This window comes from Barbus barbus (assembly GCF_936440315.1).
Source record: "Barbus barbus genome assembly, chromosome: 16".
NCBI lineage: Eukaryota > Metazoa > Chordata > Actinopteri > Cypriniformes > Cyprinidae > Barbus > Barbus barbus.
The window spans coordinates 10424759-10452211 of NC_136744.1; the positions used below are offsets into that span (position 1 = coordinate 10424759).

A 27453-nucleotide genomic window follows, 5' to 3' on the forward strand; every position below is an offset into this window, starting at 1 on the left:
TTCCGTTAACTCACCACCAGAGGTCACTCACTCACCACATGGACTCTTGCACCACACTAACTGTTGCACGCCACCTCAGACTACAATTCCCATCATCCATTGCACTGACGACACACAGCTGATTGCACTGATCACACACCCTACATAAACCATGGACTTCCTCTTCCTCTCTGCCGAGTATTGTATTGTGTTTATCACTCCCCTAGTGTTAGCTGCCTTACCGAGCCATTCTGTGTTTTTCTGTTTAGTTCCAGTATTGTTCTGCATTTATAACTCTCCTAGTTCTAGCTGCGATACGGAACCCTCTTTGTTGTCTTAGTTTTGCCTTGCCTTGTGTGTTTTCTAGTGTTTCGATTCTTGCCCGTGTTTCCTGGATTAACCCTTTGCCTTGCCGTTCGGACTCTCTTTGCACCTCTCTTGGACCACTGCTCATTTACCTGGATTATCGCTCTGCCTCACCCTGTTGGATATTGTTCGCCGATCAAAGATCCACGCTTGTTCTAGGAATACTCTTGTGTCTTGCCCGTGCCATACCTGTTCGCTGTTGTTTGATAATCCTGCCTGTTATTGACTATGTTTATTAATAAAAGCTTGCACATGGATCCGCACATCTCAGGTCTCGTTCGCCCTGTTACACATGCCCTACTGTCAAATGCACAATGGTGACGGCAGGATTGTGATTTTTAGTTACTCTCCAGTTGTTTAGGTGCCCACACATGGGATTAAACCTACAATTTTTATGCTTGAGCAGAAAGACAAACAAAATCTATGAATAGATTGCACAGATGCTGAATAAATCTATTGATGCTTATCTGTGAACAGATGTGTTTAACTTAAGCATTATAATATTATTTTACAGTTGGTGTTAAGTGTACAAATTTTGTTTTTCACATAGCAGTTGAATTTTGGAGGGAGAATTTTTAGTGAAAAAATTAGTAAATGAAGCGAGATGGCAAGACAAAGGTCAGTTTCTTGTTGAACTCTCAGCCTGAGACATGTGGCATAAAAGATGAACTCTCAGAAAAAACCCCCAGATAACTGTCCACTGAAATTTTTCCACTGAACAGTTGAAGAATTATTTTCAATAATCCTTACATTATAAAAATAAATAACTGTGGTAATTTTTTTTTTACAAAACACGCAGACAAACAGGTGAGCACGTGAGACCACACTTTATGGACTATGATCGTTTAACTGTGAGTAGATATGTGGTAGCTGTTGGCCCAACAATCTGGTCAGAAAACAAACTCAACCAAACAGGATAAGAAAACGGATGCAAGCAGGGCTAAAATGAGCTGGTTTAAAAGTTCATGGCTGAAAGTCACTAGCCCTGTGTATTGTGTGTGTGTGTGCATGTTTATGTGGTTTATGAGGACACAAATTTGTATAATGACATGGGTATGACAGAGGTATTACAATATGAAGGTGGTTTATGAGGACACTGCCTATGTCCCTGTAATTCAAAAAGCTTTTGTTACACTCAAAATGCTGATATGCTAGTAATATGCATCCTAATAAGCAACTAGTTAATAGTGAGAATTGGTCTGTAAACAAACAAGTTACCAAATGTTTAGTTATAGATGATGTTCAGCATTCTATAGTTCTCTCATTGTGCCTAAAATTCCTGTACTATAATATTTCAGGTACTGATACTCAAACTTAATTAATCCCTACATGATAATAATTTGTGACAACAGTTATATGTCTTTTGGCATAAGTAGGTGACAGTTTTGCAGGTTGTCCAGATATGACTTTGACCCATTCCTCCAAACAGAGTTTAGTGGGATGAGTTATTCAAGTCAGTTTTCAAAAAATGCCACAATTTCTCAACTGGACAGCGATGGGGTCCATTGTAGGACATTCACCTTTTTTCATGTGTCACCCTAGTGTTTGTTTGTCCTTGTGTTCAAGATCATTGTCCAGCTAAAAGATTAACTTTCTCCCATGCTATAGTTTCAACAGACTGTAGGACATTCTCCAAATGGTATTTCCATCCATTCTTGCTTGATTTCAACAAGACATATAGTCGTTCTACTAAGGAATGTCATCATCATATAACAGTTTAGATATTTTGAAGTCTGGGCATTGTTTGAATTTTGATTATTGTTTTTTGTATTTTTTTTAAGAAAAGCTGGTTTTGTGGTTATCGGACCACAACAGCTTGCTAATGGGCTTTGTGGCAAACTTCAGATTTGGCTTCTTTTGTATCACTCACCCACACAGGCCTGTTATGCAGAGCTTTGTTGACTGGTGCACCTTTACAGCGTAGTCGGCTTCTGAACTCAGTGGCTTGTTCAAAAGAATTACTGACTTGTTTGTGGCTTTGCTTACAGGTGTTTCTTTTGTGGGCATTTCTGTGTGTTTTAATTCTTTTGATTTATCTTCCTTTTCGATCAGGTTCACTCATTGCAAATGGTCTTTTAATCATTATCCCTTTATCCAGAATATGATGCCAGTTGGTGTGGATGAGGTGCATCATTTCGGTTTTATCAGGAAGGTGTTATTGTTGCTTCTGCTGCATGCAAGCGAGAGAATTAATACTTTTACATAATAATAACATAATATATAATGCATAACATGATAATATGTTGAGAAATATGATATATTGTATATAAAACATGGATATGCATTTGTTTTACATCTTTTTGTTTGGCAGGTCAGTTTTTGTATCAAGATGATGGATGTAATTGTGGTAGAAATACACAGGTTGAAAGGTTGATGTTAGTTGAGGTAACAAGCATCTGTTTATGTTTTGTTACCGTTCTCTTGGTACAAAATGTACGTGGCTGCTGCTGGTTGGTGTATGGTGATCAACACAAGTTGTCACCTGCTCTGCCCCATTTTTTTAAAGGTAAACTCTTTTGATAAGCATGGAGGAGTGAAATGCGTCAGCCAATGGCTAACTGAGACGAGGATGTTTAGTAGGTGGGGTACGTATGCTTACAGCTGATTGGCCTGATTGGCCTGATTGGCCATGGGTAAGACAGAAACACTTGAAAGTGCTCCATTGAGGTGGACCTAGGTGAAATTTACAGCTGGTGCTGGGTATGAAACCTAAGGTGCATCTTGGATTAGAAAATGTGCCATTTATCTATGACCTTTCATAATGTATGACACAATAGATCTCCAGTCTCCACCCTGACACTCACTGCCATCTCCAGTTTAGAGTCTTCAAACTAAATTAAGTCACTGTGCATGAAGCATGGAACAATTATTTTACAGTTATTTTCATTCAAAAATACAATTATGCACTCTGTTACTGCTTCATTGTCATTACTGTAATATTCAACTACAAATACTGCAACCGCAGTTGCTACTATAACAAGCGAAGGAGGTTTCCCACATTGGCTCAGTGGTCGGCTGGAATGCAGCAGCTGCAGGAGAGGGTGGGATGTTGGGACAACTTTCATCTCAGCACATTCCAGCCTACAGCAGCCAGAAGCAACTGGCCTCTGCCTCTCTCCCCTAAAAATAACTATTACCACCACAACAGAGCTGGCTCAGATCCACTAACCTAACTGTATCATCTTACATAATCAAGTTCTTAACACTTGTAAGCAAACACACCTGGGACTGACTATGTGCTAATGTAGCTCTGGAACTCATGAAGGACAAACATATCTTGCAAAGGTCTGTGTGAAAATGACATAAAGGCGTGACATTCACTTTATTTGTAAAATATATAACTTTATGGCTGAGATTAGTGTGAAAGCCTCTATACAAATTTAATATATACAAACATACCTTGTTTTTTAAGTCCTTGTTATTACATAAATCATTATGCAGTCGTGTATACTGGACTTTCGTGGTTATAATAATATCCTCAAAACATCAGTACAAAGACATCTTCACTTTTTTAACTTCTGTGTCTCATTCAGTGAGCTTTAATGTGGTCTAATGGGTTTTTGTCTTTCTTTTGGTCACATGCAAAGTATGATAGCAAGATGTCCTTAGATCTACTGTAATCTATAAAATGTGGTAATTGTGTTACTGGCATCTATTTGATTTTCTTGCAATGTTATGCCTGTAATTGATACTGAGACTCTGCCTGAGCACCAGGACCACAGTGACATATCTTCATTTATATGTAAAGCAATAACTGGTGCATGACATAAACAACAGATATACATTTTTAGATGAATAACTCATCTGTATCCACAGCAGAGAGTCTGTCTGACCCAGAGGAGTGTGATGTACAAACTATTATATATAATGCAGCTGCTTCACGTATATGGCTGTAAATTAGACTGTAATGTGCTATAGCAGGAGTATAGATATTCTCTAGGTAGATATGCCCAGTGAATTCAGTAACTTCAGTACACTTTAGATCAATCAATGAGACAGATATTATTCTACATATAAATAAAAGATGCAAGGGAAAGATGTTTTAGGAGGAATGTTGTAAGTAAAAATATCCTTGAATACTGCTGGAAAACATTTAACAATCCTAAAATATATATTTTAAATCATTGTTCATCTTGTTATAGGGCACAGTCTAAAAATACAGAAACTAATTTATAAGTGCATTGTTTTTAATCTAATTAATAATATTTTCAGGTCATTGAAGCATTCTGTCTGAGTCATGAATTTTTGTAGGAACACATACACAGTGTACAGTATGTCTTTCAAAATAATTTCTTCGAAATCTAGTTCTCATCATTGTCACAATTTAATTTCCAGGTGTTCATTTGATTTCCAGCTGCTAATTTCTCTGTGAACAGCTGGTCATGTTAACCTCCTCAGTATACATTTTCAAATGTGAGTGGTCCATGTGGGAATGAATAGATTAGCAGCCTGCAGAAATCAGAGGATAATTCTTAGCAACAGTTGTACAGTTGTAACTTTGGTTAATAAGATAAAAATATTAAAATGCATTTAGATTATAAATATGTATTTAATGGGAAATTTAACAAATATGATTCAGTTGGAGAAATACTAGCCTGTAATTGCTATATTTTCCTTTGTTATTTGTTTAGAATTCCCCATTTATGTTACAACTGTTCTATATATAAACCATAAACAGTTATCACACATATATATATATATATATATATATATATATATATATATATATATATATATACATACATAGACATACACACACACACACACATATATATATAGATATACATATCTATATATATACAACAGGTGCATCTCAAAGAATTTGAATATCGTGAGAAAGTTTCAAATAATTTCAAAAAGTGAAACTTTCATATATTCTAGATTCATTACACGTAAAGTAAAATATATATTTTTTTAAATTTGTTTTAATTTTGATGATTAGAGCTTACAGCTCATGAAAGTCAAAAATCCAGTATCTCAAAATATTAGAACATTTCCTAAAATCAATAAAAAAAAAGGATTTGCCAAACAGAAAAGTTCAAGTTCTTTAAAATATGTTCATTTATGCACTCAATACTTGGTCGGGGCTCCTTTAGCACAAACTCCAGCATCAGTGAGGTGTGGCATGGAAGTGATCAGCCTGTGGCACTGCGGAGGCACTATTGAGCCTTCAGCTTGGCTGAATTGTTGGATTGACTGTTTCTCATCTTTCTCTTGAAAATATCCCATAGATTCTATATGGGGTCCATATGGGCCAATCAAGCACAGTAATATCATGGTTAGCAAAGCACTTGGAAGTAGTTTAGGCACTGTGGACAGGTGCTAAAGTCCTGCTGGAAAAGGAAATCAGCATCTCCATAAAGCTTGTCAGCAGATGAAAGCATAAAGTGCTCCAAAATCTCCTGGTAGACGGCTTCATTATCTTTGGACTTAATAAAACACAATGGACCAACACCAGCAGACGTCACAGCACCCCAAATCATCAATGACTTCAGAAATTTCACACTGGACTTCATTACGGTCAACTTTGCATTTAATATGCTTTGATACAGCACTCTGTAAACAGCCACACCTTTCAGTAATGACCCTCTGTGACTTACCCTCTTTGTGGAGGGCGTCAATGTTCGTCTTCTGGATCATTGCCAAGTCAGCAGCATTCCCCATTATTGTGGTTTCAAAGAACAAGAGATACAGGAATTTATACTGTAGAGATGGTCATTAATTGAAGATCAAATGTAAATATTCTAATATTTTGAGATACTGATTTTTGACTTTCATCAGCTGTAAGCTCTAATCATCAAAATTAAAACAAAAAAACTTTTGAAATGTTTTACTTTATGTCATGAATCAGGTCCATGGACTTCCATTCGCTCGCCACCAGAGGTCACTCCTCCATCACATTGACTTTCACACCACACAGACTGTTACATATTACCCTGGACTACAGTTCCCATCATTTATTGCACACACATTTAGGTACACACAGCTGTCGCAATCACACGCTCACACCTGAGATTTATCTCACAATCACACACCCTTTATGGTCAGGGTATATTCTGGCAAACTGTTTACCAATCGGCAAAGCAAACTGTGGCACATGCCAACACGAGATGGGAAACTGGCAAAGTACAATGTTCATTCGTGTTTTTCTTGCACGAGACCATAGAAAGGAATGTAATATAAGAGTTTGAGAATTAAGAGGCGGGGCAACAGTTAAAACATTTCAAAGTTAAAGTTTATGCAAAAAAAATAAAATAAAAAAAATAATAATAGACAAGTTTCAGTCAAATATTTATGGTTTATAGCCAAATCCAGTGTTAAAGTAGAGTGCAAACAATCATATTTGGAACATTAGAATATAAATACGCACGGTCACTTCCACGTATTCATTCCAGGGCTAAACTGCGCCATGTATGGAGGACCAAACCTGCATAAATTAAATATGAATAAATAAATATATTAATGAATAAATAGACTTCCTGTTTTTATTTCTGGAAAATATTTAAAATATTTCGGCACTAATGCGAATAACGTTAGGTGAAAATAACTTACAACTCTCCAGCTGATCTGCCACATCCCGTAGCAAACTGGACAACGAATTACTACTTTCTTTGAAAACTCTCATCTCTATCGCTTAGCTGGCCTGACGATGCGACGCGTGAGCTCTCAACCAATGATGCACTGAAGCTACACAAGGACCACCTCCCTCATTTCCATGTTACACACAGAAAAGTACAAATAAATGAATAAATAAAACTAAAAATAAATACACGTGGGAATAAATCATTCTAAAAAAATGAATGCATAAATATATAAATAATATAAAAATACATTAAAAAATAAATAAAAATGAATGAAAATAAAAATAAATGAAGGGGGGGAAATGTAATTTTATTACAAATTAATCATTTATTTTATCAAGTCGTTTATACATTTATTTATTTTCCACATTTATTTATCTATTTATTCATTAATATATTTATTTATTCATTTATTCATATTTAATTTATGCAGGTTTGGTCCTCCATAGGATTGGTCCTCCATAAACGCGTCTCTGTCCCATACCGACCGCAGTTTAACAGCCAACTGACATACAGTCGTTGAACCGCAAGCCGTGAGTATTATTCGTTTTTAACGTATTTTGCGCATTAATGCAGATAATAATTTATATTATATTTGTATTGTCAACGCTTGTATCTGGAATTGCAACAACAATCTAACTCTAGCTAGTCAAACATGCTAGCCAGCAGGTGTTAGCTCAATGTAATTTATCCTCCTGTGCAAGCGGTGCAAAATAAAAAGCATGCTCCATGCTGACTCATCATTGCCTACAACAGCATTGCTTTTAAGTTATTACTTATTGATTTTTTAATTTTATTTTAATTTTACACTTCCACGCCAAATGTAAACAGGTTAGGCTAACACTGTTTGGTAACGCTTTTGATCTTTCTAGAATTCAGTAACGTTACATCACATGAATGACAGAAATCGGCACAAGTGTCCAGGATAAACAGTTTATTGGCAGTCATATCAGCCTAAGCATCATTTTAACGTGTGCCTAATGTTATATAAAAATATCCTTTGCAGTTCAATTGTTTATTCATTTCGTGACGTAAATTACAGGTTTTTTTCTTACCAGGAAACTCACAAATGTGCATTCTGGGAGGAGGAATATATTTTTTAAGCATTGCAGACCTTTAATTGGGTAAATCATACCTTCAGAGATGTACAGTATGCCCTTCAAAAGAAATGCACTAATTATATGTGGACACGTATTGTTTTGCCATTTAAGTGCACTAGAAGAGTACACTTGTTTTTGTGTTATTAACGTACTACTGCACATTGCACGTGTCAAGTGATTGATTTTTTTCTAGTTTAAACTGTTGTTTTTCACTATTGCACATTGCAATTTCATCATTACAATTATATTAATTACATGACATACAATTTTTAATAGAAAATATATTACAGTATATTTCTGGTTACCATAATTGCTTGTCAGTACAATCGACAGTATACTTTAACCATATTTCAAAGGCAATAGAAATCTGAAATACATATAAAGATGTACTTAAGTTCCTTATTTAATTGCATTAAATATAAGTTTTAATTTAATTGCAACTAACATGCAATTAAATGTCCAAAAACATTACATTTATTTAGCAATTAAAGAGGTTCTTTTGAAGTATTTTATTTCTGTAATAAGTACTTTTTAAAAGTGTACTACTTTTTCTCAAGTGTGTACACCCAGAGAGTCCTTATTTTTGTGTCATTTTTACCTACATTGAGAGGTAAAGTGCTGTTTTCCTTTCCTCTCCACAGCTTTCCACTGAACTGCACTTTTACCCGATCGGGAAAGGTTGGCTAAACTCACCTTGGATGTTAGCAATGGCCCTCATGCGCTTGACCCTTTTGTCATCAAGAGGAAGATTTTCTCTTTGTGTGAATAGCGGTGTCAAGTACAGAGTCTCTGTGTCCCAGTACCCCCAGCTTTTAGCCTTTGATAAAACAGTTGTAACTCTTAACTTCGCTCCAAAGTATCTCTCGCTGACCATCACTACATGCCGACCGGCATTCATAACATTAGTGCTGCCCACTTCTGTCAACTCTATATGCTTACGTGCTTTTTCGACAAACCAGCACTTTTCAAGGAAAAGCCAGAACAGCGAGTCTCCCTTTAGAAAGACTAAAGGTACTGCTCCTGCCCCAGCATGTCTTAGTATAGAGTTGTTATAGCAACTACATGCTTGCCTTTAGTACAAATATGTCAGGTTTAAAAAAAACAAAAAAAAAACAGACTCTTTGGGTAAAATGGTATTCTTTGCTTACTTGGGTTGATCGTGAAAAGGAAATTACATCTTGGTTTCCACAAATTACTCTTTGTTTTTGAAACAATGTTTCATGTAACCTACCATGCATATTATTCCCGCAGTGTCATCGTCTGTCCTGGAGGGTGAGAGAGGCTTGCTATGGGCATGTGGTCACTCGGTCTTGGCGCTGTGGGGGCCGCCATCGCCGGCATAATACTTGCAAACACTGACTTCTTGCTGACTAAACCGGCAGCTGCTTCTGTAGAATATCTAGGAAATGCTGAACTCAAAACCATCGACAGTAGTAAGAAATGAACTGAAATCCACATGAAGTGATAAGGATTTTATAAAATAAAAATTTGGCTAGTTGCTGTCATAATTAAGAAGAGCATTGAAGGAAACACAGTATTTATTGAATGTTTTTTCATCTATATCTATTCAGATGAGAGGGCTTTAAAAGTAAAAACACTCTGGGAGAGATCTGGTGCGGTGATCATGGCTGTCCGGTGACCTGGATGATTTTTGTGCAGAGAGGTAAAGTGTTCCTCATAACAAAGTTCAGTTGTTCTCTTTTTTTTTTTTTGCCCAAACAAAATTTGAGCACTTTTTGCGTTTTCTGCACTGATTTGGGGGAAAATCTATGTTAAAGGAATGGTTCACCCCCAAAAATGTAAATTTACTCACCCTCAGGCCAAGATATAAATGAGTTTGTTTCTTCATCATAGCAGATTTTAGCATTACATTACTTGGCTCACCAATGGATCCTCTGCAGTGAATGGGTGCCGTCAGTGTGAGAGTCCAAACAGCTGATAAAAACATCACAATAATCCACGTCTCCAGTCCAGTCTGTCAATTAACCTCTTGTAACGCCATAAGCTACATGTTTGTAGGAAATCCATCAAGGCATTTGCTAAACGATTGCTTCTGACCAAAATCCATAATAATGCTTTCTTCAGTGAAAAAAGTCCATCCCCTTTTCTCCTCTCTCATCAAAATCCACTGACACATTTCTTGTAAATGGAGATTGATCTGTGTATATTACTCTCCTGATTCAGAATTTTCAGTATTTTAGCCAGAAATAACATATTTATTTAACACAAATAAACTGTTAACAAACAGCTTCTCGCTTCACAAGACATTAGTTGATGGACTGGAATCACTTGTGGATTATTGTGATGTTTTCTCAGCTGTTTGGACTTTCATTCTGATGGCACCCATTCACTGCTGAGGATCCATTGGTGAGCAAGTGATGTAATGTTGAATTTCTTCAATCTGTTCAACTGAAGAAACAAACTCATTTACATCTTGGACAGCCTGCGGTTGAGCACATTTTCATTTTGGGTGAACTATTTCTTAAAAAGAAGCTATGAATATTACACTGATATTAAGCTGCTAAAAGCACAAACCTATAAGTCTAAATAATGAATACATAAATATGTGGGGCTGCTGATGACATGATTGTGTATCTGCAGGAGGCTTCTGAGCTGTCCTCTCTGAAGCCTCAGCTGGATGAGCTCGGGGTCCCTCTGTATGCTGTTGTGAAGGAGAATGGAGGTACAGAGATTCAGGACTTCAGACCTCACTTTGTAGGGGAGATCTTCCTGTTTGAAAAGGTTAGTAAACATTAAAAACATAGTTCACCCAAAAAAATGGAAATTCCGTCATCATTTACTGTCATTTCAAACCCATAAGGCTTTTTTTCATTTTCAAAACACAAATGAAGATGTTTTAATGAAACCTGAGTTTTCTGTGCCTCCTGTGTAAGTCCATGAAACCAAAACTTTGACACTTCAAAAAGTTCATAAAGGGATCATAAAAGAAATCCATATAAATTGAGCTGTTTAATCCAAGTCTTCTGAAAGACACTCGTACATCTAGTGCATAGAGCAAAACAAATATGCTCAATCATGCCTGCATGATTTATTACCTAATGTATTACAGAATAGAGCATAAAGCTACCAATAATTAATTATTCATTCTGCTTGGGTGTCTTAACTGTGCACAGCAAGCTTTTTATGGGCCACAACAGAGGATGATGGGTGTACTTGGTTTCATTCGCTTTGGAGTCTGGAGTCAAAACTTTATAAGAGCCTGGAGGTCTGGTCACCAAGGCAACATGAATGGAGAAGGTTTCATCCTGGGAGGGGTGTTTGTCATCGGATCTGGTGAACAGGTAATCTGTTAGATATTTCATAGCACCATTACAAAGCAACAAAGTGCTTTTGCAGTACAGAGCTTCAACCACTTGCTTGTCCACACATATCCTGTTTTTGTTGTTTTCAGGGGGTTCTTCTAGAGCACAGAGAAAAGGAGTTTGGAGATAAAGTCAACTTAGAGTCAGTTTTGGAAGCCGCTAAGAAAATTGTGGTTGAAAAATAGATGTTGTCTAAGTTTGTCAGGTGCAGCAAAGCTACCAAGTTTGATTAAAATAGATTAAGGAAAGTTCTCCCTTGATATGGTCACATCCCACCTCATCTCTCCTACTAATGCTGTGAATAAAGAGAAAAGCTCAGGTTGTTGAATTGTTAGCACTGACTGGTACATTTAAGATCTAAGTAACAATGCCACAGAGTTGCATGTGGCCTCGTTTTAATTCTCGTACTTTAGTGTGTACAAATGGGACTTTTGTAATTAAGTAATATTGTTTTTGCACTTTAGAAATTGCTTGTTCTGAATCATTGTATTGTTGTTTTCACCTTGCTGCGTTCCTTTGGTTGCCTGCTGCCACACTGGTGGTTTTCAGTGGTATGTGTATTAATGAAAGTCTGTCTCCAAACTCCATGTTGAAAGAGCAGATTTGGTGCAAACACATGCTTACAAACCTGCTGGGTTCTGGTCAGTGAGCAGCCAAAGGTTCAGCTAGGGGTGGACACAATGAACAATAAACATGTCATCTCCAAGAATTCAATTAGTCTTCATTTGAGATTCTTTTGTGTATTATCCATGTGAATTGCAGTCATTTACATTGTATTTCTCCACAACACAATTTGCTGAGCCATTGAGCTCTAATCCCTGATTAGTATATTTGCATGTGCAACAAATACATTTCTCTGCCCACCTACTGGTATGCTTGCATTTTGCTTGTTGCTTAATTAGAAGTCTGTGTTCCATCTAGGGAAGCCACGCCATCCGGTTCAGAATATGTCTGATGATTAAAGGAATAGTTCACCCTAAAATTAAAATGTACTCTTCAATGAATTGTTCACCAATGGATCCCTGAGAATGAGAATTGAAGCAGCTGATAAAAGCATGACTTCAGTCCATCAATTAACATTTTGTGAAATGAAGAGCTGTGTTTGTAAGAAACAACTTCAAGGCATTTTAACTTTAAATCATTATTTCTGGCCAATAGGAGTCAGTAATCTATAACTTTTCTTTCAGTGGAAAAGTCCATCCCTTATTGTCCTCTCACATCAAAATACACTGACATATTTCATTAAATTGGTTTTCTTTTGTAAATGCTGCTTGATCTGTGCATATTTCTTGATTCCGACAAGGCTTGTATTTTAGCTGGAATTTTTTATGTCTGAATTTGTTACAAACACAGTGTCTCACTTCACAGCATTAACTGATGGACTGGAATTGGGTTGGATTATTTGTGATTTATTTTGTTGTTTTTTTTATCAGCTGTTTTGGACTCTCATTCTGACGGCACCCATTCAATGCAGAGCAAGATGTAATGCTACATTTCTCCAAATCTATTCCGATAAAAAAACAACTCCTCTACATCTTGGATGACCTGAGGGCAAATGTTACTTTTTGGTTGAACTATTCCTTTAAATCAACTGTTGTATACTATATATTTTCTTGGTTCTAAGTATGATGTCCCTCTTTAGCAAATGCTGACAAAGTATAATCTCAGTCAGACATAGTTTAATATCTTTATTGCATTGTTCCAGATGAAATACACAAGGATTTAACATACAATATAAAATGCTGGAAAAATAAAGCAATAAGCACCAATAATAACATATAGAATAAATGTGCTGAAGTGGGTCTTCCTTTACATGAAAGTAACAGCACCCCAATTACTGCACTTTTCACACTAAAGGAGACCGATCAATAAATTGTGCTCTAAGCATCAAGCATATTTGCAGTGAATCAATTATAATTACTTATTTTGAAATCTATATTTTATTTTGACAAGATAATGTGATGGACAACCATAATGTTATAACTGCCTATAGAAAATAACATGATCACTGTAGGTTCATTAACATGATGGTTAACCTGTACAATTACAACATTATGGTTTTACATCCTATAAACATTGTCAGTGGTCTAGTGCAATTTACAATCATAAAATATTTGAAAGATCTTGAAACACCACCTTTGCTAATAATTTGGTGTATTGCTGATATTACGTCTGAAAGCTGGGTCAGTGTGGTTGAGGATGCTATGACAGTATAACAGCTGTCAGTTTAAGTTTGAAATTCTGTGTCTATCATGGTGAGCATCACTATAAATCATAGTGATGCTGGTAAGCATTGCACGACCAACCAAACTGTATATGCTGGTATACTGCGCATTTTGAAAGGAAGAACGAGACTTGACACTAGGTGGCCGAAGTGGTCTGTGATATTTGGAGTAACAGGACATCCCGGGAAGAAATCAAACAGTTTTGTATAAATCACAATCAAATAGTCATATTTGCATAACAAATTCAACACTTCTCTACTTCAAACTTACGACATGTTTTTGTACCATCATCATCGTAACAGGGAATTTGTGCATTAAATAAAGCATCAAAACCCTGACTGCTTTCAACTGGGCTACCTTTTTCAACAGCATACTAGTGTAACAGTTTATGTGCTTAGCATTATATGCCTACAATGGAGTGCTTAGGTCAAAAACATCAGATCTCTACTGCCTCTTAGAGGATATGATGAGAATAACGACAAGTCTATGTGCTGTTGCTCCCAAAAAGCAGAGTTGTGAGTCTGATGGCACAAAACAAAATCACTGTAAAGGTTTGTTAACTTCATCCACAAAAACATCCAGGCAACAAAAACTATACACCATAACATTACCACAATACATCAGGGAAAACGAGTTTGATCATATGCGCTCAGTTTACAGGACCAGCGGCTAGTGAACTTACAAATAAATGGTTATCATGTACTACAGACACTGACTGACATTATCATATATATTATTAATAAAACACATAATAGATTCCCCCATGACAACCATAAAGAAATCTGATCGTTGTTCCCATAACTGTACATGTCTGAGATGTAATACATGATCAAGCAGGGCATATGAAGCAACATTTTCTTCATACTCCAACGGAGCATATTTCTATCGAACATGAGCAAACTTTGTTCTTATAATTTGCTCTTGTTGCCTGAGATATGTAGTGCTTGTCTTTAAGCCCAGACACATTCTGTCCTACTTGGGGGAAATTATTCATACAATCACAAATGCTAATAATAAGTATTAAATACTCCAAGAAATATTATTTTGACCTTTCTTCAGTACGCAAACTACAATCCACACAACCAAATGACTTGGGAGACATTTGCAATGAGCTCAAACCACAGGTATATAAGGCTTAGACAGAAATAATGAAGTATGGCCTGCAGGAAATGATATCAGTGATAGTCACCCGATAATTTTTGATGTGCTCATAAAGGAGTGTTTGCACATCTCAGGGCTTCTTTTGTAGTACAGAGTAAAGCACACTGCATTCACTAAGTAAGTGCACTTAATGGGCACATAGTGGAGCATGAAAATACTCCTGGCAGGATAAAGATGAAAACCCAATTTCCTTTACTGTCTTTAGTAACAACGGACATGGGAGAGTGGAGTTGAAGAGACGTTTGAGCCACAAACCTGGAAATCTTAGAAAGTTCTGAGCCAAATACGACTAGTGAAAAAAACAAAAATCATACAATGTGCATTTAATAATCTAGTATAAATCAAAGTAATGAATATACTGGTAAGTAAGTCTACGTGTGTGTGGTCAACACAAGATGGAGGCGTAAAGCAATGCAGCAGTTAACATTCAAGCATCTTTAACTAAATCCAGCAGCAAGTTCTGACCTTCGCTTTACATATAGTCATTTTGGATAGTACAATAACATGGGTAAAATTGACAAAAAATATATATAACTCCGAACAGCAAAACAAAAATAAATATGTTCTACCCTTCCAAGTTGTGCCCACTAACCTCCAGTACAGTGGAGGACATCAACATGGGCTGCAACCTAGGGCTCTCTACAGACCCTTGTTAAAATAAACAGTAGTGATGTTAGGATTGCTTTGTCGTATACTCTCTTGAAGCTCGGGCTCCAGGCTGTTCACCTTCATAGAACTTCACAGAAACAGAACAACAACCCAAATCAGCATGTCAATCAAACCATGGCAAAAGCGTTTCTAAATTACAAGCGCTCACCTCTTCTGTGGGAACAGAGCACAGCACAGCGGAGTGGCAAACACCAGACTGTAGAGATGGATATGTAAAATAAGTCATTCATTCATTGTTTTAAACCATGACTGCAGTGTATAGCGAACAAACAGTGCCTTAAAAACTCACCAGAGTCCAACAAGTCCAACTTGTACAGGGGCATTGAGAACTGGGAACCGCTGAGAAATTAACACATTTTTAAGAAGCAGTTTAAAACACTTCCTCTCAGACAGATTCAGATAGATGCTTGAAAGGAGTCTGTTTGTGATTCCTTACCTTCATGAAGGCCTTCTTCTCTAAGGCATTCATGATAACTGGAGGAATAGCTGTTCAAAAAAAAAAAAAAAAAAAAAACATTTTCTTAAATTCATATTTAACTAATTTATTTGGCTGCGAATTATTTATTTATTCACTTTTTAAAGCCATGCCAGCATCAAGGCTATTTTAATGGCGACCTCTGAATAAATTATACAAGGTATACAATTAACAAGAGGTTATAAAAGACATTTCAGATGTACACTAGACAAAAATTGTAAAGTACATTCAGGTGATACATTTTTAAATAAATAAGTTAGACACACCTCTGAATAAAACCGTTGTCTATTTACAATACAATACAGTACAATCCAATAAAATGTTTCTCACAGTCATTTTAGTTTGGCAAGTAAGGCATGATGGTGGTTCGTCACCTTTTAATAAATATCCATGTGTAAATCTTTTATGACCTAAAAGACACCTTGTAAAAACAACTTGGTCATACCTAGATTTAAAATTAGTAAAAAATTTAAATATCTTACACTAGGATTTGGTCCATATAACTTATTTTCATGACATTTATCCCATCCTATCTGCCACATGTCATTAATATAAGAGTTTATCACAGGTTTAACGTCACAAAAAGGAATTTATTTGGCTGTGAATAAAAGGTAGATAAAATAAATTGTGATTGCATACATTTTATAAAAAAAAAAGAACACCAAAATATAAAAGGAGCTACAAAATATGTGTGAGAAAAACATCTACAAATGCTTACCCATGGCTGGCACTGCCATGCCGATACGAGACACCACCACCTGTACGATGGCTTGCTTAGCAGCTTTTCTTGATTCACCGAGACGTTTTCCCTCAGCATCGGTAACAGGAATACCATAATTCAGCTCTCTGTAGAAGAAGAATTGAGAAAAGAGAATAATTCGCTAAAACTTCATTTAAAGCCTTATGTATAATGCATTATAAAAGTAGTTTTAATGCATTAATTATGCCTTGTAATACACTTTATAATGCATTACAATCTCAATTAATACATTATCACACTTATCAATTCATTGTTACTATGCATTTTAAATTCTTTAAATTATGAATAATTATAATGCATTATTATACCCTTTAATAACCCTATATAATGCATTATACACAAAGGCTTTAAGTAAAATGTTACCAATAAATCAAAATAATAAAATAAAATTGACCAAAATAAAAAAGCTTATCAAATAAAGCAACAGACATGGTGTGATTTAAGTAAAGTGTTACCAAAAATTTGCACAATGGTTGATTCAACACCAACATATGTATATTTGTTTTCTCACTTACATTTGTCTCATGAAGGGTATGTTGATACAGTTTGCTGCTGCCACTGCAGCAAATGGAACAAAACGCCCCATAATAGCTGGCAAGTGCTGAGAAAAGAGAAGATATTTCAAGTCACTACTGCCATATATTGTCTAGATGTAAAAACAACAGTCGACAATTAAAGGGATAGTTCACATTTTTCATCATTTTGGGGTGAACTATTCCTTTAAACCAAGAAAGAGGTAAATCTAATTTTTGCACAGGGTAATAAGGATAAAAAAATATTTAACCACTGTCTACATTTTCTTAAAATATCTTTTGCTGTCTGGAGTAATAGCTGCTGAGAATATATGAATTAAAAGTTAATTCATTTAAAATGTCACAATTTTGATCAAATAAACACAGCACTGGTGAGCATGAGACATTAAAATAAATAAATGATTTAAATGTTAAAAATCCTCAAAAAAAAAAAGTAGTGAACAGTAATATATATATATATATATATATATATATATATATATATATATATATATATATATATATATATATATATATATATATATATATATATACATATATAAATGAAAACAATAGCGAATATTAAATTGATATTTAGGGCCAGATTTACTAACAGCTTGCGCCAGCACAAACCCTCTTTTGGCATGAAAATAGTACTGTCAATATTCAATAAAGACGCGCAGTGAAAAATTAGCGCTGAAAAGGCATGGACACAGTTATTTTTGTGCCTGACCTAATTGAATATGCATTTGTAGGAGTTTCCCTTTCAGACACAATTTATGGGAAGAAAATATTCAAATGAATCACGCAAATCAATTTACTAACATTTGCGCTCGTCAAATTACTGGTATTTGCACCATTAATTATCGCCCCCAAAAAAGCATGTCTTAAAGCAGGTGGTAATTTGCACTGCTCTTGGTAGATTGTGCTGGTCATTATGGAAATGGTCTGGCTGCGTCTGTGTTCTTTAATGTGAGTATTGTTAGTAAATCACCTGCAGAATTACAGAATTTCCTATCGGCACTTTTATGGAATTGCGCTCTAATGCTAATTTGCCCTGTTTAATAAATCTGGCCCTTAATGTTAAAATATTTTGTTTGCTTAAAGTCACCCTGTGATTAACTATAAATACTGAGTAGTTCAGTGAAGGACAGACCTTGGTCAGAGACTTCAGTCCAAGGGCTGTTACTACAGCTCCAGTTGTAGCACTAACGTAGGCTGCTCCAAGCTGACTGCAAAAGTTAAAATAAAATATGTCATAAGTATTACCGAACAGATCAGTATATCAGTTGCGAGCGAACAGGAAAATAAGATTGGCATTGTTAACACGCCAAATGAACATTGTTAAAGGATTGTTGGATGATGATGTAAATGTCATTGAAGTCAAACAAAGCATGGTCAAATACAGGAAATTACTGGATGAATTTAAATATGCTCATAAGTCTTTCCAACATCTTTTAAGTGAGGAAGAGATTAGAATTGATCTTGAGAAGTGGTTCCAGCCTAAAATGGACGCAATTCAAGATTTTATGTCATGTGTGACTACCTGGTTGTCTAGTACTGCAGTTACAAAAGATGTTGAGGTTGATGCTCCTGCTGACAATGTTTCTGTAGTATCTTTCAGGTCGAAAGAGTCTACACGGAGCTCACGCAGTTCACGGAGCTCGTATAGTTCTCGGAGCTCGCACAGTTCACGGAGCTCGTATAGTTCTCGGAGCTCGCACAGTTCACACTTGTCAGCACTGACTGAAGCAGAAGCGGAACAGGCTGCTCTAAAGGCCCGTTATGCTACCGATGAAGCCTCAAAGAGGACGGAGGACTAAAAGGTTTCTTCAGAACACAAGATGGATCCATGGTCCAGATTTCCTATGGAAAATAAATCTTGACTGGCCACTAATCCACATATAAGCCCATTCACTTTCTGAGAATTATCCAGAGGTTAAAAGAAGCTCAACCATGAACATGATCACCCAAGGTGGTACCAAGCCTACAGACAAGCTCATGTCTTATTTTTCAAGCTGGACTAAGCTCAAAGTCTCAGTAGCTTGGTATCTGAAGCTTAAAGAAACCTTGAAGTGTTTGGTACTTAACAGAAAAGAACTAAGTTCAAAAATCAACACCAATTTAGTAACTCAGAATATGGAAAAGGCTTTCAAGCAAAATATGGAGCATAGCAAGGCTTTACTGGGTGGACAGAAGGTAAATGTTTCGGATTTGAAGATGGCTGAGCTGTCCATAATTCAGTACGTTCAAGCAAGCCATTATTCAGAAGAGATCTCAAGCATACATACCAACATTAAGAAGTCAAGTACTCTGTACTGACTTGATCCAGTGTTGAAGCATGGAGTTCTTAGGGTAGGAGGACGTCTGTCTAAAGCGGCCTTACCCGAAGAAGTCAAGTTTCCTGCTATACTTCCCAAACATTCTCATGTGTCGACACTCATCCTTAGACACATACATGAAACATATAGGAAGTTGGGACATATAGGAAGTAATCACATCCTTTCTGAACTCAACGCTAATGTTGTATGCAGGCGAAACAGACCCAAAGTAGGAGAGCAAAAGATGGCCAATCTACCATCGGAAAGGTTGGTTCCTGATTTACCCCCTTTTACTAACGTGGGCGTTGACTATTTTGGGCCTATTGACATTAAAAAGAGGACGAACTGCATTGAAACGCTATGGAGTATTGCTCATGTTTGACTTCCAGAGCTGTACATCTAGAAGTTGCACATTCACTTGACACTGACTCTTATATTCAAGCTATCAGACGCTTTATATATAGAAGAGGCCAAGTGAAACATATGAGGTCTGATAATGGGACAAATCTTGTGGGTGCGGAAAGAGAATTGAGAAAGACTCTATCTGCCCTCAATCAAGATCATATTCAAAGGTCTTTGCGTCATCGTGGGGTAGAATGGAGTTTTAGCTCACCATGGAGCAGTGTGGGAGCGGCTGATTAAATCCACTAAACAAGTACTTCTCTCCGTTTTAAAGCAACAAGAGTTAACTGAGGAAGGAATACATGCGCTATTATGTGAAGTAGAAGCTATCTTGAACAATCGTCCTTTAACTACAGTCTCTAATGACCATCGAGACCTGGAGCCACTCACCCCAAACCACATTTTGCTATTGAAATCGCAGCCCATCACACCACCTGGGTTATTCAATAAAACTGATGTGTACGTAAGACGACGTTGGAGGCAAGTGCAGTACCTTGCTGACATGTTTTGGAAGCGTTGGATCCATGAGTACTTAACCATAATGCAAGAGAGGCAAAAATGGAACAAAAGAAGGAGGAACTTTGCGGTTGGTGATGTAGTGTTTGTGGTAGATCCTACCGCCCCACGTGACTCTTGAATCTTAGGATGAATCACAGAAGTTATTCATGATCATAATGGATTGGTCCGAATTATTTGTATATTGTTTCATGTTTCTCCTTCTTTCTTGTATGTTTTATGGAGTTCGTGTGTGCTCTCTACACGACGAACCATTCTGGAGTCTGTGTGCGCTCTCTACAGGACAAACCATAAAATAAAGCCACGGGTGTCTAATGAGATGGTGTGGTTTGCTGGAAGCACACGGTCTTTAGACCTTCTTTCTCCAGTTCAATGTTTTCCGGTGTTTTTATAGTTTACAGTTTGAATTATTTTGTATTTTACTTTCAATGTTAAGTTGTATCAGTTTAGTTTTGTAACACTCAAGATAAATAAATCAACTGTAATCTACATACTTTTCCTGGACTTTAATGGATATTGAAGGAGCAAACAAAGAGGTCTCTAAAATTTACCCAGCAGACCCAAGAAGTGACTTTCTAACATCAAGTAAGGGTCACTACACTGCCAATAAACAAATGATCAGAATGGAAACATGAATAAATGAGCATGCTGTCTGAATCTGCCTGTATTCAGAATGTGTAGTGATCATGAAACACTGGCATCTCTGCTCCATGAAAGTTCATGGAGTACAAGTGGAACAGATTCCACCATTTGTATCATCATGGCAATTTGGCTCATGCAACGGCTTTCAGGAAACTAAACTGTGCAATATACCAACATAGTGTGGGAGAAACGCATCACACCATCAAGAGAGGGGCTGCCATGAGGCCTCCATATAGAAACCTGCATCTAGATTGTTTCTAGTAGCGATCTTAGCTTTCATACTTCATGGTGATTGCCGCGTCTCCACTGCGGTTAGTGTAGTTGACAATGGCATTGAAGGACTGGTTTACCCACTGCCAAAACACCACTGCTGGGGTTGTCCTGATAACAGAGAGAGAAAGAGACTTAAATTAAAAGAAAAATGCATATTTTTAAAAACAATCTATAAGACTACTTTTTTTTTTAAACCCTTTAATAGACAATGCTGCAGTCATAAGAATCTCCCACACAAGGCTGTAATTTGAGTCACATGTTGGTCTTGCTCAAAATGACTCATTTGCAGATGACTCACTGATCCAAGTAAAAAAAAAAGTGTCTACAAAGTCAGTAAAAAAAGAAATGGCTTTATTTTTTTCTTAAAACATTAATCAAAAGTATTCTTTTACGTTTGATTAATATTTTAAGAGCACAAAATACCACCAAAGAAAAGTGAAACTTCTAACCCTGAATCAAACCACTAAACTAAACTATTCAATAGGAGTGCTGTCTTTTCCATGATGACTCATTTAGGAAGTATTCCCAGAACTAAGCGGAGATGTTTATCCCAGGCCATGGAAAAATTTACTCCGTTTCCTTTTCTGGCTTTAATGTATAACATTTTCAGGTCTATATACACTCTGCCCATATAGTGTCCAGAACAATGAGTCATCCAGTGTGACAGTGTGCTTACCTGTAAAAGGTAAGCATGCAACCCGTAATGGTCATGTTCATGGGCACTTGTGCTGACATGCGTCCAACTAGCAGCATTTTCTCTCCTGTGTCTGGGTGGAAAGCAGAGTCGTAGATGTATTTGGCCCTCCATAGTTCATCTTCTGTTAGCCCAGACTTCACAATTCCCAACCTGTAAAAGAGGTCACAGCAGTACAGTAACAGTAATATATGGAAACATTGACTGATCCTATGATAAACTGACAACAGCATGGAGAGCTAAAACAGTATTTAAAGGTGGAGTGTGTAATTTTTGGTTTTTAAAATTATTTCTCCTATCCCAGCTTAATTTGGAGAGACATAAGTAAGCCATTCGTAGGTTGATTGCTTTGAAAAGCTCTGTGGCACTTTCAAAACGTTGCTATTTTTGTTTGAGTATCTTAACCAGCAACACTGACCAATGGCATTTGGGGTGGGACTGGCATCTGTTTGTCTGACCAATGGAAGATGGGGGAGTGTTTGAAAACAGGGCATCAGAGGAGGTAAAACACACACACACACACACACACACACACACACAGACTACTTCAAAAGATTGAGAATGGTATATTTTTTTAAAGTATCTTATGCTCACCAAGGCAGCATTTATTCAATCAAAAATACAGTGAAACAATAATATTGTGAAATATTATTACATTTTAAAGTAACCATTTCCTATTTTTATACATGTTAAAATGTAATTAAATCCTATTATGACACAACTGAATTTTCAGCAGCTATTACCCTAGTCTTCAGTCACATGATCTTTAAAAAAAAAAAAAAAACCATGTTGATTTGGTGCTTTAAGACCCATTTCGTATTATCAATGTTGAAAACGGCTGTGCTGCTATTTTTGTGGAATTTGTAATGCTTTTTTGAGGATTCTATGATGAATAGAATGTTTTAAAGATCTATTTATTTGAAATAGAAAGTAAAAGTCTCTACTGTCTTTTTTCTTTATCAATGTAATATATCCTTGCTGAATAAAAACATTAATTTCTTTAAAAAATACTCTTATACCACTGTTCAAAAGAATACTAATTGTTGATTATGTAAAAGTGTCTTATTATTTGAACAGATTTTAATTTCCCCATAGCTCCTCTTTTGACAAAGTGAAACCTTGCTACTATTTATGAAAACAAAAAAACGAGAGGTTGCACAGATGTAATTAGCAGGGCCTAGTTTCAAACAACAAATCCATGCTACAGTGTTTTAAGAGTTTGTTTAGAAAGGAAAATGAACATTCCATACATTGCACTCTAAAATTTCTCCAGTAATGTGATTGGTAATTCTACAATTTCTACATTGTTCAAGTACAGGATTTCAGCCCTGAAGTTCATAGATACAGCATTAAAACAGACCAGAGGGACCACAGACCTGTAGTTCTCCACAGTTACTCTGGCATCCTCTAAAACCTCACTGGACAGCAGCACGTTTCTGGGGTCTGTCACCATGAAGAAGTGCTGAGCTCGGCCCATAAACGTGCCCTGGTCCCATCGTGCTTCCTTAATGTTGATATTCAGAGGCAAATCTCCAGACATCCTATAAGCTTCTGTGAAGATCACAAAGAAGTCTGGGTTATAGCGACCAATTAGACTGAAAAACAAAAGGTTTAGAAGTCGTTTAAACCTGATTTGTGGGAACAAGGTAATTTTTAGACTTAAAAATAAATGAATGAGATCTCTATCATGACTGCAGCATTGAACTGCAGCTATGCCAACAAGATTGAAGCAAAACCAAGAAAATGAATGACTGGGGACATTAAAAGTAACAGCTTTTAAACCATATTTGCTTATGAACAGGACGGACCCGGTCTCTTTATGTTCATGCTTATTAATACGCTTATTGCCACGCATGCCTGCAAACAATAATTACTGATAGATGAACATGAGATCAGCAGTACGTTACATGACAAAAGAGGGGCTTGCACAGCTATTTATTGCAAAAAGTATGTAACTAAAAAGTATAATAACTAAAGGAAACAGTATTGTGTATCTACCACGGAAAAAAAGCGATATAAACCGCATATTTACAGCTAAGTTACTGAAGCTAATGCTAGCTGCTCACTGACAAGAACATGCTAAATTTCCTATGACATGAATTTAATTTAATTTGACCGAAGCTGTCACTTTGTTAAGCTGCTTTTTTTTTTTACTTAACGTATAAAGTAAACTATTTAATTATGAGCAAACTCATATCCCCTTCAACGGGCTAAAATACAGTTAGCTAGCTCTCACGTACCGTTACATGAACACAACAACAACCAAATCAAAACAGACAAAGGTGCATTTTTGGTAAAGAATCATTGAATAAAATATCTGACACAGACCTTGCTAAATCACCACAGGTAAGGTTCAGGTACACCTTGAAGCAGATGACCTCAGTGCTGACTGCTTTCCTCTGCGTGATGACAGTACACTGAACGCACTTCCGGTCTCGCCTTGAAAATCCGTCTGAACGGGACTGAAATGATGAACGGACACTTTTTATGTGAAAAGGCGGTGTTTAGAGTAGAGAGGTCTACAGTTGGCTCCTGAGACTGGGCGTGGAAGAGAGCTGCGCTGTGATTGGTTGTTGGTTCTGAAGGCGGGCGTGGATGAGAGCTGCATTATGATTGGTTATTTGATTCGTGATTTCCTGATAGGGTTTCATTCATTGGTAGCGCTAACCTCCAAGGACGTTGAGTTGCTCTAGAGGAGGGTTTTCAGCTTTTTGAAGGTGCTCTAAGCCAGAGGTCTTCAACCCTGCTCCTGAGGACCCACTCTCCTGTAAAGTTTATTTCCAACCTGCTTCAGCACATCTACCTGCAATTTTCAAGCAGTCTTGAAGAGCTTGATTGGCCGCTTCAAGTGTGTTTGATTAGGGTTGTAGCTAAACTCTTCAGGATAGTGGGTCCCCAGGAACAGGGTTGAAGACCTCTGCTCTAAGCGACTAAGTCCGCAATGAAGGGCACTTGCTCCAGCCCCTCTAGCAAAACAAAATGACCCTACGTCCCAATATGCATACTATCCAACCTATCTGCCCTAAATAGTATTGGAAATTACTAATATCACATAGAATTTAGGATGGATAGTATGCACATTGGGACGCAGGCTGAGTGACTAGCAAAGGCCGTTTCTGATTGGCAGAACAAGGGCGGGCCGCTCTGCCTAACTGTGTTTTTAAATATATTTACGAAGCATATGATTATCACAGACAGGTGTAATCTATTTCAGTCATATGGTATCAAATATGTACCTATGGTATGCAGTTTGGGATGTTGCATTTTGTATTTCTATGTATTAGGAATATGAATATGGTATTTAAACTGTTTGATCACATAGTGACTATTATGCATAAAACCCCTTATACAACACTGATAGGAACACTGAGATAAAAGACAAAAAAATAAAAATACAGCCGTCAACGTATTTTAAAATGGTTATTGTTGTTGTAATTGTTATAAAATTATTGTAACATATCTTCAAATTTTTATTTTAGTGCTACCGGTATTACAGCATCAATACTGTAACTTATGTGTAACATTTGAACTTTTAATTTAGGCTAGTGCAATATTTTGTCATTGCAACATTTTAGTGCAACCTTCACTAACAACTGTAATTGGATTTACTGTATACCTAAATGCACTGTTATCCCACCAGTCAGTATTGTGACCATCAACATGTTTACTCATTCTATGAAAACACTCAATAAAACTGAATATATAAAATATATTAATAGCCTACTAGACACCTTAAATATATAATATGGACCAAAAATCTTTGCCATATCTTTATGTTAACATACTTTAGCCTTTTGTTTTGGAGCGTTGATCATCTTCTCGTTGTGCAAACAGGAATTAAACTGCTCTGGTCATGTGGCAATCAACACTCAGCATTTGACACTGCCCCTGCACATATTTAATTTGAGACCCTTTTTTTTCCATATTTGCAGGGAATGCACTAAAACATCAGTCAGTAAGGTTTTTAGAGCTTTATAAATGAAAACCTTGTATACAGGCACTATTGTGACCTGTGGGATTAACTGGGCTAAAAACCAAATTCACAGAAAAGAAATGTCTTTAAATGACCACTACATGGCAGTATAGTATCATGAAAGATGTTCTGATCTCCTTGATGCTCCAAAGGGGATCACTTACAGCTTATGCTGAAGACGAAACCACATTCACCATTTGATAAAAAGAAATTCTCTAGATCAAACACTCCTACTTGCAACCATTTAATCATGATAGATAATTTAACCACCAAAGAGAAGAGAAGCTTAGGCTACATCTTGTTGAAATACTCTTCATTTAGTGCCTGACATGGCTTACCTGCAGACCAACGTGAGACTTAATTGGATCTGTTGGATCCACAAGACCACTGTTCATATAATACTCTTATGCTATGAGTGACGATTGTCAACCACTGGACCAAATTCATTTGTGCAGTGTCCTTCTGAGCAGCTCCACATAATCCAATCACATGCCCTGAGAGGCGGGCTTAAAGAAGGCTAATATTGTCTTTGTCTCAGGTGAGGTCATGCGGCACAACATGGAGACAGGTAACGGCATTTAACTTTATACAACTTTGTTTTTCTTTGTTTTTATGCAACACATTAACAACAGCCTGAGTGGGATAAGTAAATAAGTTAAATTGTCTTTTATCTGAGATGAATCTTACTGGTAATGCAAGTGATTTCCTGCTAACTTGTTGACTGCATCTGCGCCTTAAGGATCTCGTAGGAGGATGATCTATGTATAGTTTTGACATCCTCTCACCCTGATTCATTTAAACTTGCCTATTTATTCTGGAGAAGTGAGGCAATACTTCATCTCTGAGAATGGTGCCTTGTTATATTGTTCACTGAAGCGTTTCGATGCGTTTTACGCAACATGTTGTTTGAGCACTGTCCGAGGTGCTGATGATGAGCGCAAACTTCCTGTTTAGACTAACAAAATAACAACGCCAGCTTCTTTTCTTGCCTGACCCCAAAACCTGCAGGAACGCATAAGGGGTCAAGATGACGTGCGTTGGATTCAGTGGCTTTCTTTAAGGAAAATGGATCCTGTTTTATCGCTACTTTATGGGTAAAGGAATAATTTAAGAATATGATTATACACGTTTTTTGTTTGTATACAGTTGTATTAATTTGCTTATAACAGTAAACAAAAAAAAGAAGTTACATTGATAACTATAACCTGTTTGTTTACATGAGAAATTTGAATGTGCTGGTAACTTCTTTAGATTATGTGACTATGATCCTGTCAGAAAGAACCAGTAGGTCTCACTCAAAAAGTCTGCACTTTCTGTCCATTTGAGGAAGATTGTGTACTGCTTCCTTCTGAAGGAAACAGATTTTCGTACTGGTCACCTGGACACACCTGTTGACTCATTATCTCTATTTAAAAAATGCCATGGGTATTGGTAATGTATCATATAAAAGATGCTGTATGTGATTGAACACACTTTTAATT

General features: G+C 36.7%; 2 protein-coding genes across 4 annotated transcripts; one reads left to right on the top strand and one right to left on the bottom strand.

Moving 5' to 3' along the window:
* The first annotated feature begins 8525 nt into the window (after window positions 1-8525).
* LOC306882484 (peroxiredoxin-like 2A) lies at window positions 8526-12061 on the top strand. Its single transcript, XM_079437136.1, is given in 7 exon segments — window positions 8526-8704; window positions 9278-9459; window positions 9598-9662; window positions 9666-9689; window positions 10628-10768; window positions 11161-11328; window positions 11439-12061. Coding segments are annotated over 6 exon segments (639 nt in total). The 5' UTR covers window positions 8526-8704; window positions 9278-9314; the 3' UTR covers window positions 11535-12061.
* A 961-nt stretch (window positions 12062-13022) lies between these two features.
* Window positions 13023-24510, bottom strand: LOC306882674 (sideroflexin-1-like). Of its 3 annotated transcripts, XM_079437491.1 has the most exons (12): window positions 24328-24457; window positions 23376-23550; window positions 21982-22152; window positions 21315-21413; window positions 18308-18383; window positions 17155-17240; window positions 16598-16725; window positions 15841-15890; window positions 15694-15743; window positions 15553-15600; window positions 15328-15471; window positions 13026-15024 (listed from the first exon to the last, which is right to left on the bottom strand). In XM_079437491.1, the coding sequence occupies exons 2-11, from the start codon at window positions 23537-23539 to the stop codon at window positions 15375-15377; spliced, it is 969 nt and encodes a 322-aa protein (XP_079293617.1). In that variant the 5' UTR covers window positions 23540-23550; window positions 24328-24457; the 3' UTR covers window positions 13026-15024; window positions 15328-15374. The 3 variants fall into 3 exon arrangements, with proteins under 3 accessions (XP_079293615.1, XP_079293616.1, XP_079293617.1); XM_079437489.1 differs by having other exon boundaries at window positions 13023-15471; window positions 24328-24510; XM_079437490.1 differs by having other exon boundaries at window positions 13023-15471; window positions 23376-23594; window positions 24328-24451.
* Between the last annotated feature and the right edge of the window lie 2943 nt (window positions 24511-27453).